This window comes from Dromaius novaehollandiae, chromosome 1 (assembly GCF_036370855.1).
Source record: "Dromaius novaehollandiae isolate bDroNov1 chromosome 1, bDroNov1.hap1, whole genome shotgun sequence".
Classification (NCBI taxonomy): domain Eukaryota; kingdom Metazoa; phylum Chordata; class Aves; order Casuariiformes; family Dromaiidae; genus Dromaius; species Dromaius novaehollandiae.
In genome coordinates, this window is record NC_088098.1 from 216,255,822 (window position 1) to 216,282,897 (window position 27,076).

The 27,076-nt window shown below is 49.2% G+C and overlaps 1 protein-coding gene across 1 annotated transcript; it reads right to left on the reverse strand.

Annotated features, from left to right (window-relative positions):
* Window positions 1–209: 209 nt before the first annotated feature.
* MOGAT2 (monoacylglycerol O-acyltransferase 2) lies at window positions 210–25,349 on the reverse strand. The gene is made up of 6 exons (XM_026097931.2): window positions 24,732–25,349; window positions 15,873–16,051; window positions 4,319–4,523; window positions 2,616–2,790; window positions 2,263–2,462; window positions 210–992 (listed from the first exon to the last, which is right to left on the reverse strand). Exons 1-6 carry the CDS (start codon window positions 24,895–24,897, stop codon window positions 838–840), a joined length of 1,080 nt encoding a protein of 359 aa, XP_025953716.1. The 5' UTR covers window positions 24,898–25,349; the 3' UTR covers window positions 210–837.
* Between the last annotated feature and the right edge of the window lie 1,727 nt (window positions 25,350–27,076).

Below are 27,076 nucleotides of genomic sequence, written 5' to 3' on the forward strand. Positions count from 1 at the left end.
CCACCAGCCCAGAGAACCCTCTTGCAATAGCCCTTGCCTGTGATAAAGGTCTTTTCCTCTTCATTTTGGTGGAGTTCAGCATCAGCTGAGAGCCCTTTGTTCGGCTGCAGAGGGTGCAGGGAATATCAGCTTTCTAAAAAACTGTGGGGTTTTTTTTTGGGGGGGAGGGGGGGAAGCCTAGCTCCATTAAAGACACGAAGAGCAGCAAGCAGAGAAAACAGTGATCATTTAATCCAGACAAATGACATTTAAAATATATATATATATTCAACAGAAATTATGGCTTGTCATCCTGTTTCCATCAAGTGGCTTGAGCTGAGCGGTCAGATAGATATTCCCATCTGTTATATGGAAAAAAAAGCTGTGAATTTTTCTCTGAAGTCAGAGAATGGAGTGGGTAGCAAAGGCCTGGATATCCTGGTAGATATCTTTGAGGACTTTTCCCAGAGTGAACCTTTCCTTAGCCAGCCTGAGAAAATGGCACTTGAATTAAATGCAAAGGAAAGTTTTCATAATTCATTTCTATCTGGGAATAGCTTGGAAACCTGGCCTTTAAGCCAGACTCAAGTTTTAAGTTTTCTACAGGGGAGTTTTAATAGTGCTGGGTTGGGTTGGATGGGATTTTTTTTGTTGTTCTTTTCATTTTTGTGTGTGTCCTACAGAGAGAAAATGAAAACAGGCTCTAGACCCATGCAGACGCTGGGAAAATCAGGTCCTGCTCCCTCCACTGCATCAACCATATGTTGACTGTGACTAAGGTAAGGTTGTGAATTAGTCCCAGAGATAGAGAGAAAACTTGGAGCTTGAACCCTATGGCTTAAACTCACACGAGGAGCTCTAAATAAATTCGAGGTGTTTGTCTTCAGGGATGTTGTATTTTGCTTTATGCTCCTCAAAGAGCTTGGACAATTCATCTAAGTATTTTTGATGCATTTGATCAACATCTTCCTCGGAGGGGTTGTGCTTCTTCTGCACGGGAATCGGCTTCCCAACTGCAAAACAACAGACATTAAGAGGATCTGCAGCCTCAGCACTGGGCACATCTGGGTGCTTTGCACAACTTAGTACAGGTTTGGACCCATCTTTCCATGGGCAGATTAATATGACCAGTCATATTTGTTTGGGAGGCTGGAAGGCAGCAGATAAGGAGGTGGAAGCTCAAATCCCAGCTCTGCTGTTGGTGACCTTTCAACATCATCCTATCATCTGGGCTTGGTTTTCTGAGGCATTCCCATGTTGCCCTGGGAATCTCCATTGCGGATGGGGAAACTGAGGCACTGAGCCCTGAGTTATCTATCTTGCTCTGGATCTCACGTTAATCGTGTTTGTCAAGCGGCGATGGGTTTCATCACTGCCTAAGGCTGCTCTTCGTTGGACTAACGAAGAGCCCTTGTGACACTGTGCAGCTTGTAAAACCATCGAGACAAGGCAAACAGGTTATAAATTAGAAGTAATTGCTGGCTGTCAAACCTAATCAACAGGGATGAGCTCTGACCTTTCCAACCGGCCTCTTTAATTAGCTTCATTCAGAGCTCTGGCCACGCTCGTGCGCCAAGCAGAGCAGTGTTGAAGCCAGGTGAAACTTCTCTGAAACCAGTAAGTTTCGGGAAATTTGGTCTCCCCCAGGCATGGGAGCACATAGGAGTACATCTGCACCTCTGCTATGGGGAGACAGGTTTTATCCCCAGGGGTGGCAAGGCAGCTGCCTTTATGCTGGGCTTTCTCAGCCCTAAGCCGGGGTCCCAAACTGGCGCATGTGGGGGCCCACGTGTTGTCCACCCTCCGTGTTATCCCCTCTGCTTTAAACCAGCTCCCCTTCAGCTGATGTCCAGTTCTCGTGTTAAACTCAGCTTGTGAAGTCACCACACAGAGAGCTATGGTTTCAAGCTACCTGCAGGCTCAGGAAGTCATTTCCAGTCATATTCTTAAGTTTTTATTTGCATCTGCTGCCAGATAATATTGCTATCTTAATGAAAGCCAAGACCTTGCTCCGGGAGCCTTTAAACAGAGGCTATGTCTAGGCTGGTGAGCAAAAAAGGGCCAGGGCAGGGACACGGGCATATTGAAAGGAGGGAGAGGGTACAGATGCAAACCATGCTGTGCCGCTTGCCCTGGACCCTGAGAGCAATTTGTTTAATTTCCTGATGTGATCGTAGCCACGGCAGCAATTTAGCCAGGAGGAAAGCAACTCAAAACACATCTCTTCAGCTCCGCTTTCACGGTGGGGCCGCTCAAGCAACCCCGTGCCGAGGAGGGACTTACCCACAGTGCAGATGGGCCGGCGGTAGGGGATGAGCCCGAAGCTGTACTGGAAGATGCCTCGCGCGTGGAAGAGGGGAAGGGAGATGCGCATGATCTGCTGGAGCCGGTGCTGGAGCCGCCGCAGCCAGGAGCCCTTGGGGTTGCTGACCTGGTTGAAGAGCTCGTTCTCGCCGAAGGAGAAGACGGGGACCAGCGGGGTGCTGCAGGGAACGGGGGGCCAAGGTGTGAGAGCTCAGCCCCGGGGCGCAAGAATGGGTGCAAACACCTTCCCCCTCCCCAAATCAGCACGGTGACCCTCACTTTGACCAGCCTCACGCCAGAGGGTCCCTCCCCAGGTGCCCTCCCTGCGTCACCCGTGCTCGATGGCCAGGCGGACGAAGCCCTTCCTCTTCCTCAGCAGCAAGACGAAGGATCCCGGCCGGGCGTCCAGTGCCTCCTGCGCCCCGCCGACAATGATGACCAGCGCGTTGCCCCCCTCGGGCCACCGCAGCACGTGGGACGCGCTCTCCTTGTCAGAGGGCACCAGGCCTGGGTGGCAGGAGGAAGAAAAATGAAGATCTGTAAAACCCACAGGACGGTGGTTCGCTCGGTAACTTTTCCCCATTTCTCCAGCTCCGGAGAGATGTTTGACACCTCATTTTCACGGTTTTCCTGTGCTCTGGCAAGCTCAGCCCAGCTTCTCCGAGAGGTGCTGGGTTCATGCACAGCTGTGCTGTGTGCATATCCCGTTTACGCTTTGCTGTCTAGCAAGAAATGGGAAAGCAGAAACGGGAAAGAAGCAAGAAATGGCAAAAGTACAGGAAAAAAACTAAACTGAAAACTAGCTGCAGTCAGACCCTAGGGGAAATTTGTTTCTGTTTGTTGTCAGACAAAGCCATGTCCAGCCCTGAAGCAGTCCAGAGTGAAACATTTCGTTAGATCGAAACACACAGGGATTTCAGGAGATGTTACTGTTTTAAAGTGAAACTTAATGTAGATTTGGCCCCTTGGTGTTGTTTACTCAAAAACATTTGAAGTCTGTAATTCAGAAATGGCAAAGAAAAGTGGTTTTGATTTAAAAAAAATCCCTGTTTGGCGAGCTCCAATAATTTTATAAGTAACACCTCTGTGTCGAATGGATCCAATCAACCTGCAAATGAGCTATGCACCCAGCTCTCACATTAGGGATTAAACCTCAGTCAGTAACTGTAGTAACTGCAATAACTCTTTCACATCTCACTCTTTTGATTCTTCACCATCCGTGTAAATATTTTTGCAGCAGTGGGAGCCAGGGTTTAGGTGGAAAGCCGTGCGACAAAAGCCTGGGGGTATATCCGATGGAGCTTCATGCTGATATTTAGTCTCTTGAATCCTGCCTCCGTCTCTACCATGCAACTTAACAAGATCCCCATTCATTTTAGGCTAAAACAAAGCTTACCAGGGTTTATCTTTAGCATATGAATAGCCCCACAGTGTAGGGTTAGGTGCAGGCTTGGCTGCTCCAGGTCTGAAGATTTCTCTTTCTGGTTGCGAATAAATGAATAAAGGAGCAGCATTCCCAATGGAGAGATGATGGATGGTGGGAGGAATGCACCTCTGATCTCTCTGACGTCTCTTTCCCCTCTGTCTCTGTTTAATTTTTACCTACTCGTTTGCATTTCTTCTTCCTTTTCTACTATTTCCTTTGAAAAGCTGTGTTTTTGGCCTCAAGCATGCAACCTTGCTCTAATGCAAATGTTATATGGTGGAAAAGAAATAAGTACCGGGGGGCTGTAGGGGCTACACAGGCAATGCTGTTATACGATGTCTGGCACAGTGCTGCCCTCAGCTCTGTGGGGGTCTGGTATGTCAAACAGCAGAGAAAAAAGCTAGGAAGGCAGTTTTTAACATCAGCCTGAGTGTGTTCAGCCTCTGGTGCCACCTCCAGCAGCTGCGTCCATGCACTGAATTGGATCGGCCGCAGATGGAGGTGACCAGACCCTTGCTCCTCTTCCCAAGCCTCCCCTGGGGTGTTCAGTCTCCACTCCCCAAAAGGCATCCTGCTCCCCTGCCCTTCCCACGCGGCTGCCCTGCTTACCTCCACTCATCAAGTATTCCCTGAGGAAGGGGACGCGAAACCACAAGGAGAGCGTCATCAGGTGGGGGGTGATGCCTGGGAAGAGCGCGGAGAACCCCGATGCCTCTGTGCCAAAATTGAGGAAGGCTCCCGCCGCCAGGACGCCGTGGGGGTGACAGCCCAGCAGGTAGTTCTTCTGGGGGTCCAGCTCCGCTGTCTTCACCAGCTGGACACAGGGACAGGGCCAAGAAGGTGCAGCAGGTTAGTGCCAGCACCGGAGCATTGGCCATGAAGGGTTTCCCTGGCTCCTCGAAGGGAGGACTGGACCGACTCAAGTGTTTTTTACTGAAAGGCATTTCTTTGGCTCATTTCCCCCTCCCAAAATGGCGCAAAATGTCATTTCCAATGGCACAATTCTTTGTGTTGTTTTGAGCTGGCCTAGAGGCTGTGGGGAACCTAAAAAAAACCCCTCCAGTACATTTTCTAGTAAGAAAATCGCACATTGGTCAGCCATTCACTCCCCACCAGCAGCGAAGGCTTTGGGCAAGGGTAAAGGGAAGGGAAAGAGGGACAATGTTTGAATGTGACCCCTCCTGCCAAAAGTCTGCATTTGTACAATGCTGAATCAGACCAAGGCACTACCTAGCCCAGCACCCTGCCTTTCCTAGTAGCCATAAATGGACTCAGGGAAAAGTAACGCAAAAACATAAGAGAGATTTCTCCTACGACTGTCTTGAGGCTCCACATGTTTCCAGCTCTGCAGATTTGCTCAGCTGGACCTATTTCTGCCAGTTTAGCAGTCCTCAGCAGCTCTATCATTCAAGCACTCAGCCAGTCTCCTCCAGACCCCCTGTAAATTTTTAACAGCATCCTTTGTTAGGGAGCCCCATGGATCACTACCTGTTGTGTGAAAAGCTACCTTCCCGGTCCTTTTAGATCTGTCTCCTGCACAAGAGATGCTGTGATGCCCCCTGAGATCATCTATTGGAGGAGACAGTGAAGAACCAGCCTGACAACCCTCAGAGCAGCTGGTGTGACAAATCCAGCCTGACCTGCATGGCCGAGTAGACCTCAGCATGCAAATAGTGGCCAGCAAGCACACGACCCTAGCAGAAGCAGTCAAAAGTTGAACCCTAGCTGGTGCAGGTGCCTTTATACCCATCCTGTGGGTGCCGCGGACACTCACAGCACTGGGGAAGTCAGGACTTCTCCAAGACTGTTACGGAGCCAAACAGCTCAAAGGGGACTTCACAGAATCACAGAACAGTTGAGGTTGGAAGGAACCTCTGGAGATCATCTAGTTCAACCCTCCTGCTCAAATAGGGTCAGCTAAAGCTTGTTGCCCAGGACCCTATCCAGATGGCTTTTGAGTATCTCCAGAGATAGAGACTCCACAACCTCTCTGGGTGACCTTGAGCACATGAAGAAACAAGGCCTTGTGTATTTTAATGAGTTGCCCCATCCACTGGTGCCTACCATATTCAGGGAGCAGCTAATGGTGCATATGTTTTCCTAGAAGCCGCCAGAGCAGCAGGTTAATCACGAGGGTGTAATGTCTCATCTGTCCTAAGGCACTGTTGACTCTACACATGTGCCCATTCAAGCGCCTGTTGCTAATGAGGAGAACGGACAAACAGAAAGGCCCGACCTGGGTGCTGAGGTGCATGGCTGGAAAGAGGGGCAGATGGCTGAATTACAAAGTATCTGGGGCCCCTGCCACAATTTGCTCATTCTGCAGTAATCTCAGCTGGCATCAATGTTTCCTGCATTCATCTTCTGCTTCCAAGCAGCCTTTCATCTCTGTGTGATTTATAGCCAGGCAGGCGAGATGCTCGGAGGTGTCAGACGTCACTAAGTCTGAGAGCTTAGGTGGACTCTCAGAGCCGGACTGAGAATGGGCTGTGGGTTATGTTGGGTGAATGTGGACCCCAGATTTTTTCTGCATTTGCATTTTTGATCATTATGGCCATGCCGACTTGGAAGCAAACTGGAAGGGGAAGGAAAACATGTCTGGGGGATGTATTAAGAAAAGCTGTGCGGATGATGATTGAGCTAAATGGCAAGAGAAAGTCCTGAAAAAAATGTTCTATTCTGATTAATTCTGCCATTGGGCACAATTCTGGGTGAAAAATAACAGCCTACTGTGGCCATCTCTACCTTCCTCTGGCAGATCACAGCCAAGGGAGCTGTTGGCTTGGCGCTCACCTCAATGAAAGGAGAGGGAGGGCAGGAGAGGAAATAATGCAGAATTGCAGGAAGAGAAGAGGGAGGTTATTTTCCCTTAGAAAAGATTGGACACTCACAGACTAAGAATCTTCTCTATCAATTGACATTAAGGGTTCCTGTCTTCTTGCGGTCCTTTCATTATGCCGCTACCAAATTGGCTGCTTTGTAGCTATGCTCTGATTTATGCTGGCAGTGACAAACTAGCTTTTTAAACCATTTTTCAAATGAGCTTCTGGAGGCGCTTACAGGAGAAATAAGCAGCCTTTGCTTGGGCTACATATAATGAAACAATTCCTTTCCAGCTCTATTTCTGGTTGCTCATCATTTTCTCTTGACACTTGCCATTGAGATCACCCTGTAATGCATTTTGTTTGTTGCAGTGCACACCTCTTTCCAGCTACTGCATTTTTCGTCTTGCACAGCAGTGCCATATTATTTGCTGGACTTGTTTTTGTGTGTGTTTGTTTTGTTTTGTTTTGTTTTGCGTTTTTCTCCCAGGCTAATTCTGGCCACAGACAAAGCTAAATGCAACCCTAGGTGTTTTATGATGCCCCACATGGCGCATCTCTTTCTGATTAATGATTCCCTGTATCCCCCGTGGCCTTGATGCCACTGACGTCTAGATTCCTACCAACCTCAGTTGATCCTGGATTGGGCCTTTTGAATCAGACTCACAAATGCATTTTGAAGCTAAGGATGGTCTGTGCACCCAACTCCCTGCTCTAATCTATGGACAGTTACAGGTTTGGAGCCTGGCCACTCGAGAGTTGGTGGCTTTGGCCAATGCTTCTGCAAGGGTCGTCCCTGTGGCAACACTGACCTCATTCTACCAACATAATTGAATTCCAGGGCATAAGCAAAAGAGGGGAGGGAGGGCCCCAATCTTTGCCACAGTGTCTGTTCATGTTTGGGCAATACGGTCTGGGTGAGGGTTTTGCTGAGAAGTTCAGGTTGGAGCCACCTTGGCACGTTTTCCCAGCTAGCTTCAGCTACAGGTAGAGCTTTCGGCATGCACAGAGCTCCTTGTTTGGCTTGCACTTTCGTCTCTCTGCAATGCCTCTATTACCATGGGATCAAAGGCTCAGAGTCCTTCACAGGTTTGCTGTCACAACAACCCAAGGAGATAAGGCAGTGGTATTATCCCAATGTGGCAGGCATGAGACCAACACTCAGAGAAATCAAAGAACTTGAACAAGTCCAGCAAGGAAATCTGTAGCAGATAACAGACTTGAACAAAATCTCTTAAAACCTGGGTTAGGCCCCTGGTCACTAAACCACCCTTCTTCTGGAAACTGCTTAACGCAGTAACTCGATCCTCTGATCTAGATTGTTCCTGCTGTTTATTCATTCCTTTCCCCTCCTCTTGTCTGAGGTCAATTGGTCTATGAAGGGCTGCGAGTGCAGTGTTCCCAGACTGCGAGGAAAGTTAATACCTGACACTGCACAGCCCAGGTTTTTTAAAATCCAGCCTTGAACTACATAACTTCGCTGCTCCAAGGGCTGCAGGGCTGGGGCTGAGGTACAGTGGGGACGGACTCTCCTCCCTCCTGGATTGGCTGGGTTGTCACTTCCTCATCTGCGGGGTGGCATTTGCTGCTGTATTCTTTCTGGGTGAGTTGAACTTTTAATAATTATCAAAGCACTTAGGGGTCCAGCCAAGCAAATCTGCGCGTAAATGTCTAAGCAGGACAAGTTCTTGACCTAGAGTTTTCTTGGTAAAGTAAGACGAGCCTCTGATCTCAGAGGGGTCTGAGGGATGCCAAATTAATGTGAATGACCTGTGGCCTGAAAGCAAACAGCTGCTGTCTGCTCAGGTTAGGGCTGTGCTTTCCAAGCTGAGCTTTGGCTTTGCTGGCTTCCCCAAGCTTTCCCTTGGATGCGGGTTTGTGTCCTGGAGGCAGCTGCCAGCTCTTCAGTTCACCCTGAACCAAGAGCAGTGGTGGAGGGCACTGCAGGGAAAAGGGGGTGATGTGAGTCATGGATGGCCTGGAATCTCCTCCTCTTTTCTGTGCCCTTTTGCATTTGTGGGGTGCAGTGCAATTCAGAGATGGAGAGGGGATGAGATGGCTGCTGACAGAAGTAGTAGCCCCTCATCAATGGTGTTTTGAGGCCTGGCTGCAGGGTGCAAAGCCTTCCAGTTGGGTGACCTTGGCTCTCCTAACAAATAAATTTAACCTTGTATTTTAAAGGACAGGGTCTGCTTTTTGCTTGGACCCCAGTGCACGATTTAAAGTGTAACTCAAGGTTCATGAAGGGTGTCTGCAACGGGACAGAGAAATTCTGCCCTAAAGGGCTTGGTATGTCTCCACAGATGACAGTGGGAGCAGAGGGTAACTAACTTGAATACTGCTTTTTTGCACTGCAGGGGTAAAGGCTGGGTGGCATGAAGGTCTCCCTGGACACCAAAGGACTGTCCACTGCTGCAGGTTGGGAGGGACTGGGATACCCTCAGGGCTAGGTGCAGCTGTGATGTGGGGGAAACCTGGGAGAAAGCTTTCCTCTGATACATGCAAAAAAAGTGACGCAGACTCTGAAGAGGACAAGAAGGAAGCCACTGCTTGAGCCGTCACCAGAAACAGGCCAGAAACAAGGACACACTACAGCCTTGAGTGCCTTAGATGTCTAAATGTAGATGTAGAAATCTGGTCCTTCAAGGAGAGTTTGATATTTACATTTGTTTAGCCTTCCCAGTAGCTTCTTGGTAGCTGAAACACGCTTTGCGCTGTCTACTTAAAGTGTAGGTCCAAGACATGGTGAAACTCTGCCCAATTCCCCTGGCTACGCCCCATAGCGATGTGGATGAGGCCTGCTCCACGCGCTCATCAGCCGTGTTAGCAAAATGCACATGCCTGCTTTCAGGAGCTGTGATAAGAGCCCATGTACTGGTGAGGCTTTCAAGCAAATTAATCCAAATTAATTTTAAACTGGATTAGTTAAACCGCATTAACATCCCAAGTAGATGCTCTTAGCTGGAATTAAACCGGCCTTCGGTTGGTGTTTGTTTTGGTTTTTAATTCATTTTGGAGTGGAATTAAGCTAATTGGAATTAGGGCTTTGTCAGTTCTGGGTGAATATATCAGCACAGGAGTTCAACACCAATTTAACGAGGCTGCTTTAATTCACCCCTTGTGATGGTTAGGATTTGCTGGTTGTCTCCTGTGCACTGGTCTGTCCTGCCCCAAATCCTGGGGGAAAGGAGGAAGTGTCATTCCCTGCATAAGGCTGGTGCACAAACACTTGAAGAAAGTTAAATTCTCCCTGAATCTGAAGAGCTGGAGGGCTGCACACTCTACACCAGCATATCCAGGAGATGGAGCAATGGCCAGGCCCCAGCCAGCCTCATCTGTGGGGCTGGAGGGATTCAAAAGTGGCTAAGCAGGGAACTAGAGCCTCAGGTTGAGGTGCTATGGGCATCTCATGGTACCTGCATACCAGGGTGACCCACAGTCGGGGAGGGCATTGACATGCCATGGCATCACATCCATAGGGACGAATGACCGTGTTGTGATAGGACACAGGGGCTGCATGGAGTTACCCCAGCAGTCATTCACCGAGCAGAGGAGGATGTGGTCAGGACAGCTGGTCAACAGGCTTGTGGCTTCTTCATTTAGAGTCTCCCAAATTCAACTGCTATTGCATTTCTCTCTCCTTCTGGCCCCAAACTCCTTTTCCAATGATGTTATGTTCCTCAATCCACTCTTAAGTGATGGCTTGAGCTCCAGGCTGTGCTGTTCGCTGAAGCTGGGGTAGATGTCCTTTCAGTTATGTCCTAAGCAAGTCACTCAGATGCCTTGCCATTCACACAGGCATCTCCAAAAAGCATCTCAAGCAGGATAAAACACCCAGTTTCTCCATGGGAGAGCTCACCAGATGAGCCTGGTCCAAGGAAAGGGAAATTGCCCCTTGGAGCAAAGGGCTGTACTAAGGAGAAGGAAAGTTAACAACCCACTTAAGGGCCTATCTGGCCAGGACTCCAAAGGAAGGGCAAGTATCAGGGCACTGCCAGCAGCTGCCCATGGAAATGGGCTGCAGGTCTCAACAGTGGAAAGAATCTGAGAAGGACAGACAGAGAAAAAGAGAGCTCTGAGCACCGGAGTTTTCTCCAGGTGCAAAAATACCAGATTAGAGCTGTGTTTGCAGCAATTATGGGGCAGTCTGACCAGGCAGGTGGGGTTACATTGGGCAGAATGGCACTTCATCCCCTTCACTCCCCAAGCAGGGGAAGGATGGCAGCCCCAAACTACCTGAGTCTTTCCCAGTCTTGTGTACTGCTGCTTTGGGGATCTTGGAGGTTCTCCCTTATCCGGGAATTTAGCATGCTGCTTGGCAGCGCTGATGGTAAGACACAGCTCCTCAGGCCTCTGGTGGATCTGCCCTCAGCTATGGCCTACCTCTTACTCAAAGCAGATGGTAAAGTTACCCAAGTGCAGAGAAGTAAGGTCATGGGATGGAGAAACTCCTCAGGCGGAGAGAAGTGGCTTTGGGCCATTTGGCTATGTGCTGCTATTGCCCTAATAATCCCTCTGAAGTGAATAGTGAATAGCCAAGACTGTCAGAAATTAAAAGTCATATTTAACGTCATGGGCCATGGCACAAAATCCCCAGTTACAAATAATACTACTTTTCTATGAAAACAAACAAAATATCCCTGGCAGGGCTTGGTTCACGTGCACTTGAACCATCCCAGCTGTACAATGTCAGACGCTCCCCCAGAACCACAACACACTCAAATAACCTCAGTCATGGTTTATGCAATTTTGAGAATGAATGAGATATAGGATGGAGCCATCCCAAACTAGAACTTCTAGGGTTCAACTAATTCTCCAATGAGACATTTTATTTACGCTAACAAAAAAAAAATCCAGCAAGTCCCTAAGCACAATGACAGAGGTTGGGACTCTGCCAGCTGCTATAGATAAAAAGGTCCAGCTGGCACTTAGATAACCCCAAGGCTGGTGAGAAATGTCCTGTGACTCTTGACAAGGAGAAAACAGTGTGGTGAAGACCACAGGGACCTTTTCGACACAGTAGGCACTTTTCAGGTTGCCTTGGGTGAAGCTGGTAAGACAGTGCCTGCTGTAGCTTTTTGGGGTTGTTCTGGATGATCACAGCACCTGAACACAAGATTTGTCCTTCTACAACCCCAACTTTAGCTTCCTGTTGCTAGATTTAAGATGTAAACCTGCCTGAGGGATCTGAAGGTGAGATGTCTAGTCTAAGCCAAGCATCCAGCCTCCCTCTGTAGTCAGTGAGGGAGACATTAACTTCTATTTGGGACAAAAGTAGGGACAACTCTTGTCAAACTTATACCTTCCCCATTTCACCCCAGGCCTCACCTTCTACATTTCTATGGTGCTTCTCAGCTGAGGTCCCCAAAGCACCTGGGTTGTATGAGTAAGGTCAATGACAGCAGTCTTATACTGGCAGGAGAGGACAGGGATGGGGGAGAAGCTGTGAAGATGTGCAATCTCAGCCATGTGATGGATGAATTCGTGATAAGAAGCAGTCTCTTACCGTGATGTGGGGTGTACTGCTTCACACGCCACAATGATAAGTGATACTCCTTCCAGAGGGGAAGGAGCTGTGCGAATGCAGATAAGGGTTTGAGCAGAGATCTGACATTGGCAGATACACCATTAACTGCTTTCTGAACATAGCATAGGTAGAGCAGTCCAAAGTATCCAGATATCTCTCTGGAGGCACCATCTACCCACAGCAGACATCGCTGGATATCTGTTCAACCACAGTCTGCCCCGAACAAATTCATTCTTCACCTTTTGGGATGTTTTCCCCACTTCTAATACCCAGCTGAGCTCACCCATATATTGCAGGCCTATCATGAGGGTATGCAGAAGAAGACTTGAATAATGTTAAAATACAGGGAGATGAAGCAAAAATAGCTTTCCTGGGCAACGTGAAAGACTCCTCTTGGATTCTCTCTGCTTTCTTCTATCCCTTTTAAAGTCACCCAAATTCATCGCAACATTCCCAGGACCTGTCTGGCCCAATCCCTAATTAAAATAGGCTTAAGTCTAAGAGCAAAAAAAGAAAAGTGGTGGAGCGGTAACTCTGCAAGGGTGGTATCAGCAGAGGGTGCTCCTTGCACGCGCTGTGGAGGCGATGCTCGGAGGCTGTGTGCTCCCACATGACAGATATTTGCTGCAGCGAGCAGTGCCGTGAATTCACCCTGCCCAGTTCCCTGGAAAGCAGATGCTTATCCCATCCTCTTGCTGCTTCCACAGCACCAAACATGCCCAGGAGGCCTTTAAAGGCAGCATTTAAAAACCACTTCCTAAAATAACAGAGGGCAAAGCAGAGCAGGCAGCTCTTTCTGCCTCCTCACCCCCAAGCACTGGCACTTGAGCACGTTAAGTTTGGTGCAGGGAGCTGGGAGGATTAGGAGCCACATTTAATCTTCCCAGAATGACTAATCCTCCGAGGCTAAATGAACTCAACAAACACACAAATGCGGCTGATGGTGCCCACAGCAGCTGCCGTGCCGCTTTTCCCACCCCACGTGTCCCCCATTCCCAGCTCCACGGGCTCGTCCCAGCTCCCCTTGGTAATGCTTGGGGCAGAGGCTGCTTTTACTGGGCAGCAGGACGGCACCCAGCACAACAGGGCAATGCCCTGGCTGGGTCTTACCACGCTCCTGGACTACAACTATCATCCACCAGCTTCTTACATCTCCGGACTTGTGCCTCCTAATATATATATTTTTTAGTAAAACTCTTTTCTGCCTGGGGCTTTGGTCAAGTCCCCTCGTGGTCCAAACAAAAGCCCAGCTGAGCTCCTGAGGGCAGCATATAGCATGGAAAAAGAAGTATTTACAGAATTTAGCTTCCAAGATGCTACAAACACATCGGCTGGTGCCCAAGGTATGATAAGAAGTGCCTTCCACCCAAGGAACCAAGCAAAATTTGGTTTTTCAGTTGGGAAAAAAATGTAACTGATTGGGGATATAGCAAAGTATAAAATCATGCATGGCATGGAAGGAGGGACAGGATTTAGCTGGGCTGCCTAGGGAGGTTTCAAGTGAAACTAGCGGGTATTAGGTTAAATCGAGGCAGGGAGCTCTTTGTGAAGCTTGTGGCTCATCTGAGGGACTCCTTGCTGCAGGAAGCTGTGGATGCTAAAAGTTTGCCTGGGCTCATGTAGCGATAAAGCATAGCAGATACACTGATCAAGAGTTGTTAAATCCTAAAACATTATTCTGGCTCAGGAAGTCCCTAAGCAAACAAAGCATTAAAGATTGAAAAAATATTCTGGGAAAATTTTTACACTACATGATTGCTCAGTTCTCAAACCCTTTTTGTTATTTTTGCTTTCCGCAGTCCTTTTGTGGAGCCCCCTCCAATTTCTTTCAGACCAGCAGTGAGAAGAGCTCCTCCAAACCCTCCCTCAGTACCAGTGAGCTGCAACCAAAACCAGCAGTAATGCTCCCTCTACTGGTCTTACTGGTCCCTCACGTCCCTGCCTGGCAGTGACACCTTGCAAGGGAAGGAGGGATGGACAAACCAGGGTGGCCAGGGCTGCCCCTAACCTGGTCCAGATGCCACTGTGGCATTTAGGAGAAGGGGTTATGGCCTTATAGAGGGATAGGCAAAGAGGTGTTGCTGGATTTAGCTGTGTTTTAGCAGAGAGGTTGGTCCAGCACTGCCCAAGCTGAGACTTACAGCCACTGATTATTTATAGAATATATATAATATAAAATCATTATATCCATACAAACAGCTTATAGCAATAGCAGCATTTTCTATGGCAGTCTTGAGGCTGGAGAATATTTTCTTGGGAACCTGCTTGGTGTTTCCTATCAAACCTCATAAAATTTTACCTGTCCCTTACGGTAAAAGTCACCACTAACTTTGCTGGGATGTATTCCCATTCTTCCCCAGAAGACCATGATATATGTTTTGGAAGCCTTGCTTTGAAGGCCAGCCAGAAGCCCTTTAAATCACTGTGAAAGCTCTGTATTAGAGCTCCAGCAATGAGATAAGCTATGACATAACTCACTGCAGGAACTCGGCCTCCCTCTACTCCCAAAGAAAAGCGATGGGGCACTAGGACACACGGGGACAGGCAGTCTTGCTCTGGAAGATGACCTTGTAGAGGCTAAGGGAGATGCTGTTCACCCAGCTGAGACATGGGAATCTGTGAGAGCATTTGCTAGCTTTAAATAGATTTATTTAAATCATCTCCAGCGGTGGAGAGGTAGGGCAATGGTCTAGTTCAATCCAGCAGAGCACATTTATCTTCTCTGCCAGTTGCACCCAGGTCCAGCGAGGCCAAAATGTACAATGCCACTAACAGGACACAGTCGCAGCCGTCCCCAGCCAGGGCTCTGCAGCACTGCTTGTTGCTCCCTGGCCTCAGGTCTGAAATGAAGGTAGGATGCCCCTTGCAGCCCTCACTCTCTGCTTTGCACAGCAGGCTCTCCAATGCAATTCACTGCACCAATAGGTGCAGGGATGCAAAGACATTTCCAGTTCTGCGCATCTCTGGGGAAAAGTAAATCACGGTAGGCACTATGAGACCAAAATTCGCAAGCAACTCATTTTATGGCATCCTGGCGAAGTATGGGCTGATGTACAGGAACATGGCATGACAGGGATATACATGGAGTGTATTCCCACTCTGACGAAAAGGAGTAACAACTGCTGGGACACACTGCCTATGTAACAAGGTTGTGGCTTGGCAAAATCCCCATTTTGCCTGAAACATTAGGTTTTGCTGCATTGCTCAGATTTGCATTGACTTGCAACTCCTCTGAGGCAGAACTTCGTACCGGCCCATGCACCAATGCCACGCCAAGGGAGTACTAATCAGAGAATAAGGGCAAAGACCAGCCACATGCATTAAAGTATGCCGGACAATGTCACAGAACCCTTACTGGGGGACAGCATATCTGTGAGCCTGCCCAGTGCACAGTCAGCTTTACCCATCCAGCCTCTTCCCCAACAGAAGGAGATGCTAAGCTTGCAGGGAGCCAGGAACTCTTAGATTTTGGTCAAAACTCAGCTCTGTATCTGCTGGGCTAATGCCAGGCAATGTGAAGAACATTGCACATTGCAATATATGCATGGGAAATGGCAAGGGGAGGCTTCCCTAATTCCTGGAATGCGGCAAAGTTAAATGAATGCTTAAAAGGCAGATGATTAGAGGATGTGGTTGTGAAAATGCTGAACTATGTTTTTGCTGGGTCATGCAGTAATTTTGAGAGCTGGGCAGACAATCCTACCTCCTGTTCAGACATCCAGGCCTCCTCCCCATGAGAGTACCAGACCCACTTCCAAAACACAGAAGGCAAAACAGGTCCCTGGATCTCACAAGAGGGACTGGTGATACTTACCGTGATGGGGAAATAGTCCCTCATGTATCTCCAGATGACACTGTTCCGGACGATGTGAATCCGCCTCCCACCTTTGTGGGGTGTTTCCCTGTCTATTAGCCACCATGCTGCGTAGAGGACACTGACCAGCCAAAAACGTGTGAAGAAGAGGCAGATGAAGAGAGCTATGCAGCACAGTCCTGAGAAAAAAAGAAGATGGTCAGTTGGCAGCCTGGATTAGACAGGTGTTGGGAGAGGAAATATCTTTTTTGCCCTTGGATGGAGCCCAAGCCTTCATTGGGCTCACTGCTCAATTATGTTGTCAGTATAAAGGCACCCCTGCTACAAAGAGGTGGTTTCTTTCCTATCTGCCCCAGGAACCTGGAGCGCAGTTGAGCACCTTCCTCCTTGTAGCAACCATCTGCTTTCCCCAAGGCTGGTGCATCCCCCTCTTCCCTCAAGACTGATGGACCTTGCTCCCTGTGGAGGTTCCTCATGGATCACACCTTCATGCCTTTTCTTGTCTTTGCTTTTCTCTGGAGTCACTCTGACTTCTGCAATGATGCCCGTGTTTGACCCCTATACTCCTGTTCATGCTCCCTAGTGATACCTGCCATTCTGCAGCAGCAGCAAACTGTGTTCTCTCTGCAGAGTCTCCTGATCACTTTGTCCCTAGCTGCCCACCATCTGTTTTGAATTAGTGCTTTTGATTTTTAATTTTTTCTTTTCCCATGTGTAAGATTTTGCTCTTTATCGAGTTTTGTCTTATTGATTTGGGACCATTTCCTCCATTTCTCAGGTTCACTCTAAATTTTAGTCCTGGCATCTAGGCAATTTTCAATCCTTTCAACTTGGTGTCATCACAGATTTTATGAGCATGCTCTATTTCATTCCCTGAGTCATTAATGACTTGGGACATCACCAAGTCAAGGCTTACAGTCAAGGCTCAACTTTGTCCTTTACCTCCCCTCTCCCTCATGCACCGTGTTTTGGCAGGGGGAACAAGAGGAGAGAAGAAATGTCTGCATGAAAACACACAGCACCTGGCACATCAAATCCCACCCAAGCCCAGCATCGTCTGTCTGCACAGAAGCCGGGAAGCGCTGATGACCAGCAAGCTGCCACGTGGCAAAACAGATGCCTTAAAAAGCAACTTGGAAATAGCAGTCAGAGCTGTGTCTTCTCTATCTGTCCCTCTGGAAGCTGTGGCTGGCCCTAGTCCTCGGGGTGTTGTCCTCGGGTGGAAGGGGTGAGACTGACCGAAAAACACATTCATCCAGGCTCTTTGCCTTCCCCAGCTCATGGTTGTATCGTGTGTGGCAGGTTTTACTTTGCTCTTCTCGGGGTCCTCATCACAGATCCAGGACCAAGGGCTCGGGGACATGGGGCTGGAGATGCTTTTGTTCAGACTCCGCTCCGGTTGTGGGATAGACACATCAATGCCGTTATCTGAGACCTGGATTTTCATCTTTGTGGGCATCACGGGGCATCTACCATCTCCCATTCATCTCAGCTAAGGCTCATTAGAGAAGAGGCACATAGTGCCCTTATCTGAGACTTACTTATACCTCCTATTTGCTTTTATTTAACAAGAAAGCATTGCCTGGTCTGGAGTCTTTCTGTGTGCTAAACATGCCCACCTGCAATATGTCACCCTGACCCCAGAGCTTTGTGTTTGAAAACAAATCCCTGCCTCCTTTTTAAAACATTTATATGATGGCACTAAGAACTACTATGGAAAAAGCAATACTCTAGCAAAATCTTAAACCTCCTCAAAGCTGAAATAAAATCTCATGTCTTCATGCAGATAAACACGCTGTAGCAAGCAATATTTTAGCAGAAAGGCAAGGCAGCACTAGTACAGCTCATCGTAAAACACTGCAGCTCCCTGCATAGCAACAGGTCCAACGTGCCAGTGCTGTCCTCTGCAAACCTCCAGGTCAGAACAAACCACTGCGTCCAACTTGGCACCGCTCTTCTGATGTGCCACGGACAAGTCTTTCTAATCCTCAAGGAAAACAGCATCCAACATTAAAAAAGCTCCAGGGACCAGAAAAAAAATAATTGCTGCTTCAGGGAGCTCTACATAGGTTGGACTTTTACTGCACCTGTGAGCAAGGTCATCAAGTCTGCTGCAAAACTGTGCAATATCTAGTTCTTTTTTTATCACACCATGCAAAGCCCAAAGTACACTCTGAAAGGCGAAGGAATTGTTCTGGTCCAAATCCATGCACTCATCCTCCAAGAGAGGCTTTATCTTGTGATTATATAATTATTATTTTTTTCTTTTGACTCATTTGTAATTCAACTTTATGTGGGACACATAATGACCTTTTGCACATAATGACCTTCACGTATTGTGCTTTCAAAATCTTATGGTGGCCTGGCTGCTGTGGGACAGGAGTTCATTCCCGTCACAACACAGATCCTAAGTATGAAAGGCGCTGTGGATGGGATCAAAAAAGCGGGAGCATTTCAGAAAATGTACAGTTAAATCCTACTGCCTGCATCCAAGCCAATCCCAGTCCCATCTTCCCTGCAGACCTCTATGAGTCTTGCCCTCAGACTCTTAGATGAAAGCATAACAAAGGCAGTGTGATGCTACGGTTAGATAACGAGACTTTCCAGACCACCGGTCCAAGCACATTTGTCACGGAGCTGTATGGCTGCTTCCTAGGATCTGTGTCCAGTCCCCAGGCTGAGCTCCAGCATCAGACCTGCTACCTGAGACTTCTTCATGCTGACCGCAGGGTTCCCTTCACCGGTGCCATCTCGGCCTCTTTTAAGTTGCACAGATGACTTCTTAAGTCCTCGAGTCTCCCTGTTTTCCAAGCCAGTGAAAAAAGCCCCTCCCACCTGAGAAAGTGCCAAATCCTACATCCGTTTAAGTTAAGGGCTAGAGGGATGGATTCAGAAGCTTCAGGAGCTAAGGTCTGTTTGTATACATGTAAATCCCAAGTCCTTCCTGAACTGGTGTAAACAAGACCAGTATCTGGTGGGAAACACACTCTCCCTTCCCTCCATGGTTCATCTTTGTGTTCCCAAAGACAGAGCAGCAAAAACAGCTTAAAGCCATCTCCTTGCCCCTTCTGCTTCTTTTCTGCAGGACAAGGCAGAATGGATTGGTGACAAATAGAAAAATGTTCTGTGTCGTGAGCCTATTTCCAATAATCATTGTTTTATTCCTTCTTTTCTTTGCTTCTTGGTCCCTTTACAAGAGACCCTATGCACAGCTCAGCTTTAACGAAGAGACACAGAGCAACGTGGGTCTCTGACCAAAGATGTAATCCCCTGTGTCTCAAAGGCTTTGATGGAATAAAGCTGCTGTGGAGGAGATGAAGCAGGAAAATGCTGGGACCTCAAATTGCAAAACCATGGGCGTGCTTGGAAGGGTCCTTCTGGAGTATCAGTAGAAGAAACTGCCATGTCTGGGTCTTGTGAAAGCTCAGGGAGGACTAAGAGGCATGGAGATAGAGACCAAGCTGAAGGTAGTTTGGGCTCTTCCTCATGTAAGCTGCAGAGGAGAAAGGGTGAAGAGCAAACAGGAAGATGGGACTCCTTTGGATGAAGTGGCCCTTTTCTAGAGGCTTGAATATGTCACTTTCTGCCAAGGCATCTGCTGAGACCAAGGCAAGCTGCTCACAAAGCCACAGCTGATACAATAGTGTGGTGGTACCAGAATCTGGCCCCATGCTTGGGAGTGGAGTAAGCCCAGTGCAGAAAGATGAGAATTTCTTGTCTGTCCCTCTTTGGAATGGGGAACATTTCAGAGCTGCCCAAATGAGAGCCACATTTTCCTCAGCATCTTTCCTACAAACAACTGTCATTTTCTGGGCTACCTGCCAGACAAACACTTTAAAGGATATAAAGAACATGGCATTAGGCCCTTGGCTAGGGAAGCTCAGCACATCTCTCCCTTCTGAGGCCAAACCGCAGGCTATGTACAACCCACTGTGCCTGTGAAGCAATTCGTGAAGGGTTGTCGGGTCTCGGAAATGCCACTGGAATAGAGGACAGTCTGGGTCAGGAGGGGGAGAAATCTGCCAAGTCTATCGTTCATTAGAGACTGGTCTTTGAACACAATTAGCTGCCAGGTTTCTGCAGTGCTGAGAAACACAGGAACAACTGAGTTGTCACTTGACAGGCTCTATGTCATGGATGGGGACTGCAGGCTCATCAGACACACGAATGGCAGTGGGATGTGGTTATAATACTGCTTCGCCTCACTGCCTTTGCATTGCTGTTTAAGGGACCGGGAGGGGAGAAGTACCTGCAGTATTCAGTGGTAGCATCGCTACCATATCTGCCTTCCACCTTCGTGTCCCTATAACCCCTTGTTTCCAGTCCCAGACTGAAATCTCGCAGAGTGAAGTTGCATGTACAGGAGAAACAGTGAGGTTTGGGGGTGCAGGGGCATGCGGTGCAGCTGGAGCAAACAGACATGATCCTCATCTTCTCCCTGCAGAGGTCTGGACTCCAGTGAGGGAGCCCAGCCACGCATGCTGAATTGTTTAAAAAACTATGGTCTATGCAAATATTGCCTGGTGCTCAGTCAGAAGATTTAGTGTTAGAATATAATCTCCGTCCATGTCACAAGGAAGCCCAGAACTGACAGGGTACAGAAGAGGCTGAAGCTCTTACACTGAGCCTTTCCAAGGCAGAGGGCATTGCTATGGGCCATAAGAGAGAGTCTGAGGGAATCAGGCATGCCTTTGCAATCACATCAGTTCAGCTAGCTGAAAATGGCCAGATAGTCCCAGGCTGGGCTGGGACTGTCTGGTGCATTATCCACACTGCCATGGAAAGTGGAAAGAGACCCCCAACAAAACCAGAACGAAATGGCTCTTAACAAGAAGGAAAGTTCAATACAGACCCTAATCTTACACTTTCTGTTCAGGCAAGATGCCAGGAGCTTTCTCAGAGGTCATCCATGGTAAGGACTATGTGACTCTGGATGGGGCAGTCGTAGGATGCTCCTGGATTGCTGGGCTATGAAGGTTCATGCCCAGCTGTTGTCTGTGAGACCAACCAGCCTATCGACCAGGGATGCTCCTGAAGCATCTCACTGTTCTTCAGGACCTGGCACCTTGCATCTCCATGGCCATAAGAGAGACAGCAAAGACAAGACACATCTGTGTGTACACAATGGATTCCTTCACAGGCCAGACCATTTCCTGACAGCAAAAAGTAAAGCATCTTGTGGGAGATTCCTCCATTGAGTAGTTTCTTTTCAGGCTGCATTGTCTTTCCTGAATGAAAACAATCCAAGTGGTGGAGGATGCTCTCCAGGATGTGTCTGTTGAGTGGGTAGGCACAGCAGCTTTGGAATGCATGGGCCAGGGAGAGGAAGAGTTCCACAGACAGAGGAGATCCTTCATCTGGACAACCACTTGTGCCTTTTTTGCAGAGAGGTCAACCTTGCAGCACCAGTACCACGGGCATTTCACACACTACCCATGCCAGGGATTCCAGGTGAGCCGTGAGCTATGAGCACATGGAAGAGTCTTCTGGCCAGGTCAAAACAGGGAACATGTCCCATCAAAGGGGTGCTGAGCCCCAAAATTTCTGCTAACCCAGTGTTTGCTCATTCAACTTGAAGAAGGGAAAATAGCCTTTGAAAAGAGGTTTTTGCCTTGGCAGCAGCCCCAGAGCAGGGCAGACTCGCACTGCAGTTGTCAGGAGGGTTTGCAAGACGCAGGTTGCTGAGGCTGCCCACGCCAGCCTAGACCCTGGGGACAGTGAGAGCCAGCGCATATCCCGTACAACTCAGCACAGCCAAGTCCAGCAGCAAGGCCAGGCTGCCACAGGCTGTCGACTACACTCCATAGCCCAGGGGGACTGACTCACATTGGTACAGTGTGCCCTTTGAGCCAGCCCTATAGATCAGAAGGGTTCAAAGGGTGGGTGCCACATGCACTGGATAAGCTGGGTCTTCAAAGACAGTGTGCACATATCTCCTGCCCCTCCAAAGGACTCGATAGCATGGGCTCTGCCCAGATGCAACCAGATCCATCCCTACGCCTGAGCACACAGAGCCAAGGGGTGAGAGAGGCTGGGGGAAGCAGTGAACCAGGCACGGACACCAGCATGCTGATTTTGGTGCCTGCAGCAGCCCAGCCCCATTGCATCAGGAGGGGGCACCGCTCAGTCCTGAGATCCCACAGCAGATGGGGAAGGCGATGAGCTCGCTGCCCCATTGCCTGCATGCTCATCCTTGCGCCATGTGCTCTTCCAACCGCTGTCAGCATCTGAAGCAAACAGCACCTTTTGTTTCGGCCCTTTTCACTGGTGCCCTTGCCGGGGGCATCCTTGAGAAAACCGGCAGCGTGGATAACGCCTGCCTGCTGAGAGAGACAAGCGAGGTCGAGCTGCTGCATTCATCCAGCGCCCCGCGGAGAATGAACGAGCCCCTCACTCCGCACGCCCCAGCTGCCCCTTTCTCCTCTCGCCGGGACGCAATTGCACAACCATAGCAACAGCTGCCCGAAACGGCGGGGCCGAGCGGCTGCCAGCAGGCTCTTCAGCCAAAGACACTGTGTTTTCAAGAGCCTTTATCTAGCGGCAGAAACATGAGTCCCTCTCAGAAAGAGAAGAGCAGCTGGCGAGCAAACCCTGTTTGCAGAGGGTCTGATTTTTGAGCCTGAGGGTTGTCACCAGCTGCAGCACAGGGTGAGTGCTCAGCAGCTCGCAGGATAAAACCGAGGGCATCCCTTAGCACTGAGTTTTTTTAGTTGTTACAATTGAGAGCTTTCTGGTGGAAAGCTCCAGGCTTAAAGAAACTTTATAAAAAAAACAAACCAGATGGAATCACTCCACAATATTTGGTTATGACCTTGCTCATGCCTTTCCTATGGTATTTTGTAAAACTGCTTTTGGTTTCAAAATGTGCCACAAAAGCCAAAATCAAAGCGAAAATGTTCCAGAGGAAGACAGCAATCCCTGGGAGCCCACTCACCCAGGAAAGCTCATGTTGGGGGTTCATCCTTGCTCGCAGCAAGCTGCATCTCCCTGCAGGAGGCAAAGCCTGTGTCTTGAGCGGCTACATGTTACTATCTGACCATGGAGAAACTCCAGAGGATTCCTCTCTCCCGTTCATTTTCTACCTTTCAGCCAACTCCAACAGTCACTCCTTATTTTCGCCACTGAAAACTCAAGCAGCAACTTGACCCAGCACCAAGAAAGGACAAAACTGTGCCCGCCTGAAGTGCAAGTTGTTTTTCTGAAAAGCACCATTAAAACTCCTGAAGCCCAGGCTGCATCCATGCTGGGAACAGGGATGCGTTGTCGATGGCCTGGTTGAACACCATGGCCACATCTCAGCTGCACCCCATTGCTCCCAAGTGCTCCAGAAGGAAACCCAGGCACCAGGGCTGGGAGAGAGCCACAGGACACCCCGTGTGTCTCTGGTCTCTCCATCTGCTGATCCTGTGGGCTAACAGCATTGCTCAGCTCATGTCCATTTTGCTAATTCTCTTCTCACCTGCAAAGAGCAGCTTCACTCATCCTCACTATTAGCAATGGTCCCTGGCCTGTGCCAGGAACAGTTTGCAGAGTGTTACTCAGCATGGGCATGCAAACAGCCACACCATGATGGCCCAGCGCTCTAGCCCACCAGACACTGGTGCAGAGGTAGCCGTTCAGCCCCAGATCTGCAGCAAGGTTCACAAAGAGCCTTCTCAGAAACTTAATGAGGCTTCAAAAGCATAGCCTATGCTTTTTCTGCAGTTGTTGTCTTGGGAATACTTGTGTGCCAGGACCTGTATATGCCCAAAGACCTGCTGCCCTGATGTGTCCAGCACTAGTTAACAGCTGTCTCACGACAATAAGATGAAAGCTTTCCACGGACACTAAAGACCAAGTGCTCTCAGATTAAAAAGCCAGCTGGCATGAGTGGGGGGACAACAGCAACTTTGAGGATGTCACCTTCTAGCTTAGCTGTAAATCACCCTGGACAATTTGCACCCTCTGATAACCTGGCCCCAGATTTCCCATCTTCTGATTGCCTGGTGCCACCTATCCAAAACTGCTTCTCTCTCATTTCCACCAGCACTCACTCAATGCCCTCCATGCAGAAGCAAGTTTGTCAGGGTCCCAGTTTGCTGACCTGCTTGGGTTTTCCTGGAAAAGAACCCTTTTGGGGTGGGCAGTGGGGATCTGTGTAAAGGGAGTGTCTGTTCCCAAAGGTGCAGAGTGGAGTCTCCCGTGCTCTTCCCACCGCACCATCCCTCAGACATGGGAATGCCATTTCTCATGATGATGCCTGAGCAAGGCAGAGCCTTAGACCAGGAACAGATTAAACTTAAAGAGCAGGAGAAGCTGAACCTCCACCACGGGTTTAGCTTCTGCGTAAGACCCGCAGACGTGCCCAAGCACAGACACACAGACGCGCACTTCCCCACTGACACCGCAACCAAAGCAAGTGGTGGCAGATGAGGAGAAGGAGCTGCTTTAGTGAGACCGAGCCGCCCACACTGCTCTTCCTAAAAAAGGCACTATCATACAGCGAGACGAACAGGCACGTGAGAAGAACTCTGATCTGCACGGCTGATGCTAATTGCTTGTCCTAAAGTGGCCTGGGATTCACTGCAGTATCCTAGAAAATGCTTTTACTGCCATTTTCCTTCAGTCCTGGCTTGGGGTTGGGGCAAAAGCTGCTCTGATTTCTCCCCCAGGCCTCCAGCCATGCCCTGGCCTGGTACCAGTCCTAGTCTTGCATTGCACTAACCTCCTCTAGGGCATCAGGGACTGTTCACCCCCGACTCAGTTTCCCTCCTCAGTCCAAGCTCTTGTGGCTTTTGTGACACAAATATGTGGTGCAAGGGGGAAAATACTTCTATAAATAGCTAAAAAAATTAAAAAGCAAGTGAAGAAATCTCTTACCTAGAGCTAGGAAGCTGAAGACCCACTGAACCACCGATGCAGTCTGAAGCCTCCTTTGCAGTGGCAGAGAGAGTGGAGCAAACTCGACCTTCATCTTGGGCTCGGCGCGCGCGTCTTGCAAGGAGAAGGAAGCTCCACAAGTGGCAAATGCAAAGTACAAAGTCATCCGTCACTATTTACCCAGTCTTACAGTACAGGGGGTTGTGCAACATACAGTGCTGGCAGTGACTGTGCGCAGTGAACTTCCCACGCGGGGAGGAAAGGGACACTGTTAGGCAGTGTCAGTGATTTCATGCAAATGTGGCTCACAGCATGGTTTGGTGGTGAGGATTTCATGCTTTTACCTCCCGTATCTGGGAAGGAAGCTCCTTTTAGGACCCCAATTTGCCTTTACATGTGTGTCTCTTCACCATAGGCATTTCTCCCTTCAAATTTTTCAGTACTTGGATGCTCCCAGAGAGGATGGGGGCTCTTCGGCACTCCTGCGTGTGAGCCAGGCATGACCACAGCTGATTTATTCTTCCTGCTCCCCGAAAAACCACTCTGCACAGCAGGAAGGGACGAGCACGAGCAGGTCACTTGTATATGAAGACCAAATAGAGCTGAAAGTCCCCGTGAAAAGTCTCCTCCAGCATTGCAGCTTAGGAAGAAAAACCCAGCTGACCCTTGTGTTAAAGTAAGCACAGGGAGAGAGCAGTGCAGCAAGGCAAGGAAGGAGTTTTTTGGGAATGGTGCCTGCAGGGGAGGGAGCAAAAGGGCTTTGCTGAGGAGCGGCTTTGTGATTCAAAATGTGCAATGCATAGATAAGGCGCAAGGTTGGGCCTGCTGCTGTTTGCAAAGCTAGGGATGGAGTTCAGCCTGAGCGGAGGAGTGGCATGAAGAACACAGGGGTTTCAGGGCTGAGCCCAGGGGTGCACGAACCCCTCACACCTCTGTCGGGGCTGGATGGCGGGGGCAGACGATGTACGTGTGTCCTTGCAGACGTTTATGAGTGTATCTAGGGGCACATCAGAAAGTACCACCTCCCTTCTGCGTTTGGACCTCACCTCCGAGCAGATGCACGGGCTGCAGCTCTGCCTGGTCACATTTAAAAGGCTGCAATTTGCTGGTTGGCAAAAAATTCAGAAACTTGGGAAAAAAGTCCGCAGGGAAATAGCAAGCCACTCAGGTAAACAAAGAAATCATCTCGTGAGAGGCCTGAGGAAAGCAAGGGTCTCCTTGTAACCAGGCTGCAGAATAATACAACGACAGGCTGAATTAAACAATAAGCTGATCTAGTACAAAGGAGCCGGCATGCATACAAAGGCACTGCTCGCTTGTCCGAGGGGCATTTCAAATCCCTGAGCTCACCGTGGCCACGAATGGCAGAACAAAACTGAAGACAACCCTTGGCAAAAACAGATCAGAGGTGCTAGTCAAAAAATACTCCCTCCTCTTCATAAGGCTCTAGGAACACACCTGACTATATTAATTTACATTGGTTAGACTCCCTTTCCCCGAGTCACCAAAAACAAGCCAGCTTGGATGAAACCCCAGGGGTTCATTTCCTAAAGTTGCTTTAATTGGCGTAAAACTGGCTTAGATCCTTGCTACATCTCTCCCCATCACCACCCTTTGTGTTTGGCCTCAAATGTTGTGCTCCGCGCAAGCAAAGAAGGCTCTTAACTGTTTCAGCTCTGTTGCCTGGAGACACGCTGTTTCCTGGTGACGAGCTGCTAGTGATTTCCAAAATGCAGTGCGGAGGTGCGTGTCCTGGGCTCCTGGGTCCTCCTGGGCTGTGCAAGCCTTGGCATAGCCAGGGAGGCACACGGTGGGACCGAGGAGAGGAAAAACCTTGCAGGGGCATCTCTGATGCAGAAATGGTGGTTGGAGGAGGTGGTTCATTTTGCAGATGTGTCCTCACTGGAGGAAAGCCCTTACCTGGCCATGCCAGAGGCTCTGTCAGCTTTGTGCCAGTGGACAGGGTCACAGCTGAGCCTTGGGGAAACACCAGCACATGGGAAAAGTGTCTCACTCCCATAAATTTCAGGCTAAACTCTGGAGCAGCCGTTTCACGCCAAGACATGTTGCTGGCTCTTCTGAGCAGCTCTTCGCTTGTGGCAAGAAGTAAAATTGAGTGCTGCCAGACCTCCTGAAGCCGTTCAGGCTCCACAGGCCCCTTCCAGCTGCCCTCTGCTCTCCCCAGCCCTGGAAAGCATTCGGGGACCCCCGTTTTTATCTGCCTCCTCTCACACCTCGGAAATGAGTAAGGAAGCAACCGACTCCATTCCCACACCACAGCACCAGAGCTGATGCTGTAACAAATTCTCTGGGGTTGTCCAGCTTAAAACCTAGAAGAGAAAATG

Coding starts and splice junctions, on each gene's coding strand:
- MOGAT2 (XM_026097931.2), bottom strand. CDS start 24,897: ATGACTTTGTACTTTGCATTTGCCACTTGTGGAGCTTCCTTCTCCTTG. Junction 4,524..15,872: donor GGGACTATTTCCCCATCACG/GTAAGTATCACC, acceptor CCCTGTGTCCAG/CTGGTGAAGACAGCGGAGCT. Junction 2,463..2,615: donor CGCCTGGCCATCGAGCACGG/GTGACGCAGGGA, acceptor CGTTCCCTGCAG/CACCCCGCTGGTCCCCGTCT.